The sequence below is a fragment of the Sinocyclocheilus rhinocerous genome, unplaced genomic scaffold (assembly GCF_001515625.1).
Source record: "Sinocyclocheilus rhinocerous isolate Xijiao unplaced genomic scaffold, SAMN03320098_v1.1 scaffold898, whole genome shotgun sequence".
Taxonomy (NCBI): domain Eukaryota; kingdom Metazoa; phylum Chordata; class Actinopteri; order Cypriniformes; family Cyprinidae; genus Sinocyclocheilus; species Sinocyclocheilus rhinocerous.
Genome location: NW_015652144.1, coordinates 1108617 through 1111923, shown reverse-complemented (window position 1 = coordinate 1111923; position 3307 = coordinate 1108617). Strand labels below are relative to the sequence as shown.

Sequence of the window (3307 nt, the reverse complement as noted above, 5' to 3'; positions counted from 1 at the left end):
ATTTTTCTTTTATGCCAAAAATCATTAGGATATTAAGTAAAGATCATGTTCCATGAAGATATTTTGTAAATTTCCTACTGTAAATATACAAAAGGACTTCATTTGGACAACTTTAAAGGTGATTTTCTCAATATTTTTATTTTTTTTGCACCCTCAGATTCCAGATTTTCAAATAGTCGTATCTTGGCCAAATATTGTCCTATCCTAACAAACCATACATCAATGGAAAGCTTATTTATTCAGTTTTCAGATGACGTATAAATCTCAATTTCGAAAAATTGACACTTAGGACTGGTTTTGTGGTCCAGGGTCACATATTATAATTGGACAAAATTTCTAAATATTAAAAGGGGACAGTGAGGATCTTACAGGCAAGAATTTTAGCTTCGGCAATTTTCAATAACGACATGGATGTTGGTCTCCAAGAGGGCCACCAAGACCAGTTCCCAGAGGTCTGTCTGAAGAAAAAGAGAAAAATATAATGTCAGTGAATGGATGAGAGCAGTAGGAAGGACTATGAGACTGTCCATATCATTGGTCTTTGTACATACAGCGTTACGTCATCTGCCTTTATACACAGTACAAGCCTGTCACCTGCTGGCAATAAAACCAGTATTAATAATGCTTCGAGGGCATAATTCATATGCAAGCACACAAAGGAAATATAGTGTTTTAAATAAAGAGTTAAGTAATGTTAGGAGCATCGCTTTATTATCGAATGTAAAAAATAAAATTTAAAAATAAATTTAATTTATGGTCTGTCCCATACTCTATGTGAATCAAAGTTAACATCAGCACTAAAACATACATTTTAGTCTTAAATTTAAAAATGAATACTCTAATAAGCAATAATAAGACAGAAAATGTAAGTTTAGGAGAATCACTTTATTATAAAATACATTTTTATTTATGTAGGTACGGTACACCATGTATTTGGAAGTTGGCATTAGCATTTAAATGTACATTTTAGTCTTAAATTTATAAGCAATAATAAGACAGAAAAGTTGAGATGTAATTTATTAAAAAAAAATATATTTTTTTTTCATTTATGCTCCGTACTGTACATGATATGAATAAAAGGTACAATTAATCTACAATTAATCAATTAATCTGAAATGAGAAATAAGACAAAAAAAAGTTAAGATGTTAATTATGTTGGTAGCATCACTTTATTATAACATAATATTTTATTTATGAACTGTATTGTACACCATATGAATGGAACTTGCCTTTGGCATTTAAATCAACATTTTAATCTTAAATTTAAAAATTAACACTCCTATAAGGAATAATAACACAGAAAAGTTAAGTTGTAAATTATTGGAGGTGTTATTTAGTTCAAAAACCCAGCCATAACTATAGTGATGTAACAGCTCAGCATGACTTTGCATAACGTTATGAGATCACCCTGAACAAATCATGACAGACCAAGTATGAATTCATCTATTACTTTATTTCAATCACTCACTGCAGGGATTCTGAAAGAGTCGCATGTTAAACATACAGTGTGTTTCATAATAATAGGAAACTTCATGTTACACGAGCGACTCATCTCAAGAGTGTATTATGATTGTATATTCAAATACGGTACTCACTCTGTGTCAGTCCCGTCTTGCATTGCGGCGTTTGCAGGAGACATTAGTATGAAACATAATACAGGACAGAACCACAAGAACAGACTGGCATAGATGTTTGTATTCGCTACCGGAACTGTCACACAGACCGTCACTTTAAAGCCCGTGTTGTGTTTGTGTTTTGTAACGCTGACGTCAGCGCCTTTAAAGGAGCCGCGCCACAGAAATAAAAGAAGTGGGTGAAATGTCATGAAACAAGTCTTATCTTAATTTGTGAATATATTATTTATAATGAAATGTTGACGTTTCAAACCGTCAGTGTACCAATAAGGTGATAAGGAATCATCTTTGCTTTGATTTTATTGCGTAATTATGTTTTGGAAAAAAAATACCTGAATACATTATGAATTTGAGAATTAAAAACAATACTTCGTTTGTTTCACAGTTGTCTCCGGTTGTTCTGAGTGGATTTGGAAAATTACTCTGGGAGAAAATTAGGATTAGTTGAATTGCTTTGCATTGAACACGAACGCTTTACGCTTCACGAGCACCGGAACTAAAATGCACCTGCCGTTCCAGCGGGGACCGTTTAGAGGACGCACATCTGTCTCTCTCTTACACGTCATTCATCTCCTCGCTGCTTGATTTCCAGGGTGTCTGTGCACAATTCCTGCAGAAACCATGTCTAATTCGGTGTTTTCAGTTATATCGCGTTTTGTGGAGGAGTACAGGAGCAGCACACCGAATAAGCTGAAGGTGATCGACGCGTATCTGCTGTACATTCTGCTGACCGGAGTGTTCCAGTTCCTGTACTGTGTGCTGGTGGGAACGTTTCCCTTCAACAGCTTCTTATCTGGATTCATTTCGTGTGTGGGGTCCTTCATACTGGCTGGTATTAACACTTATTTAATAATGTAGGACAAGAACCAAAAGTTATTTTGTTTTAGTGGTAGTATACGTGTCAAATGTCTATATTCCCAAACTCCATTTATAATGTCTGTAAGGGCTTCATGGACCTTAAAAGGCAAATAATAATGTTGGTGGTGTTTTTTAACTGTATCTTTAAGATTTTGGAATGCATAATGTATGACATTTAATGTGCTCTCTCTATCTCTCTCTCTCTCTATCTATCTATCTATCTATCTATCTATCTCTATCTCTATCTATCTATCTATATCTCTCTATCTATCTCTCTATCTCTATCTCTCTCTATCTCTCTCTATCTATCTCTCTATCTATCTCTATCTCTCTCTATCTCTCTATCTCTATCTCTCTATCTCTCTCTCTCTCTATCTCTCTCTCTCTCTCTATCTCTATCTCTCTATCTATCTATCTATCTCTCTAATAATGTTGGTGGTGTTTTTTAACTGTATCTTTAAGATTTTGGAATGCATAATGTATGACATTTAATGTGCTCTCTCTATCTCTCTCTCTCTCTATCTCTCTATCTATCTATCTATCTATCTCTCTATCTATCTCTCTGTCTCTCTCTCTATCTCTCTCTCTCTATCTCTATCTCTATCTCTCCCTATCTCTATCTCTCTCTCTATCTCTCTCTATCTCTATCTCTCTCTATCTCTATCTATCTCTATCTCTATCTATCTATCTATCTCTCTATCTCTATCTATCTATCGCTCTATCTATCTATATCTATCTATTTATCTATCGCTCTATCTATCTATCTCTATCTATCTCTCTATCTATCTATCTGTCTGTCTGTCTGTCTGTCTCTA

General features: G+C 34.4%; 2 protein-coding genes across 2 annotated transcripts in view; one reads left to right on the top strand and one right to left on the bottom strand.

Moving 5' to 3' along the window:
* The window catches only part of LOC107713680 (protein ABHD4-like), a 6609-nt gene extending 4844 nt beyond the window's left edge, over positions 1 to 1765 (bottom strand). Inside the window, exons 1-2 of the mRNA XM_016519261.1 lie at positions 1596 to 1765; positions 370 to 458 (exon numbers count right to left, since the gene is read on the bottom strand). Of these exons, the coding sequence (XP_016374747.1) occupies positions 370 to 458; positions 1596 to 1639 (133 nt within the window). The 5' untranslated portion in view covers positions 1640 to 1765. The remainder of the gene's footprint in view (positions 1 to 369; positions 459 to 1595) is intronic.
* Positions 1766 to 2110: 345 nt separating this feature from the next.
* Positions 2111 to 3307, top strand: part of LOC107713681 (dolichyl-diphosphooligosaccharide--protein glycosyltransferase subunit dad1-like) — a 2661-nt gene continuing 1464 nt past the window's right edge. The window contains exon 1 of the mRNA XM_016519262.1: positions 2111 to 2466. Coding sequence (XP_016374748.1) covers positions 2256 to 2466 — 211 coding nt within the window. The 5' untranslated portion in view covers positions 2111 to 2255. The remainder of the gene's footprint in view (positions 2467 to 3307) is intronic.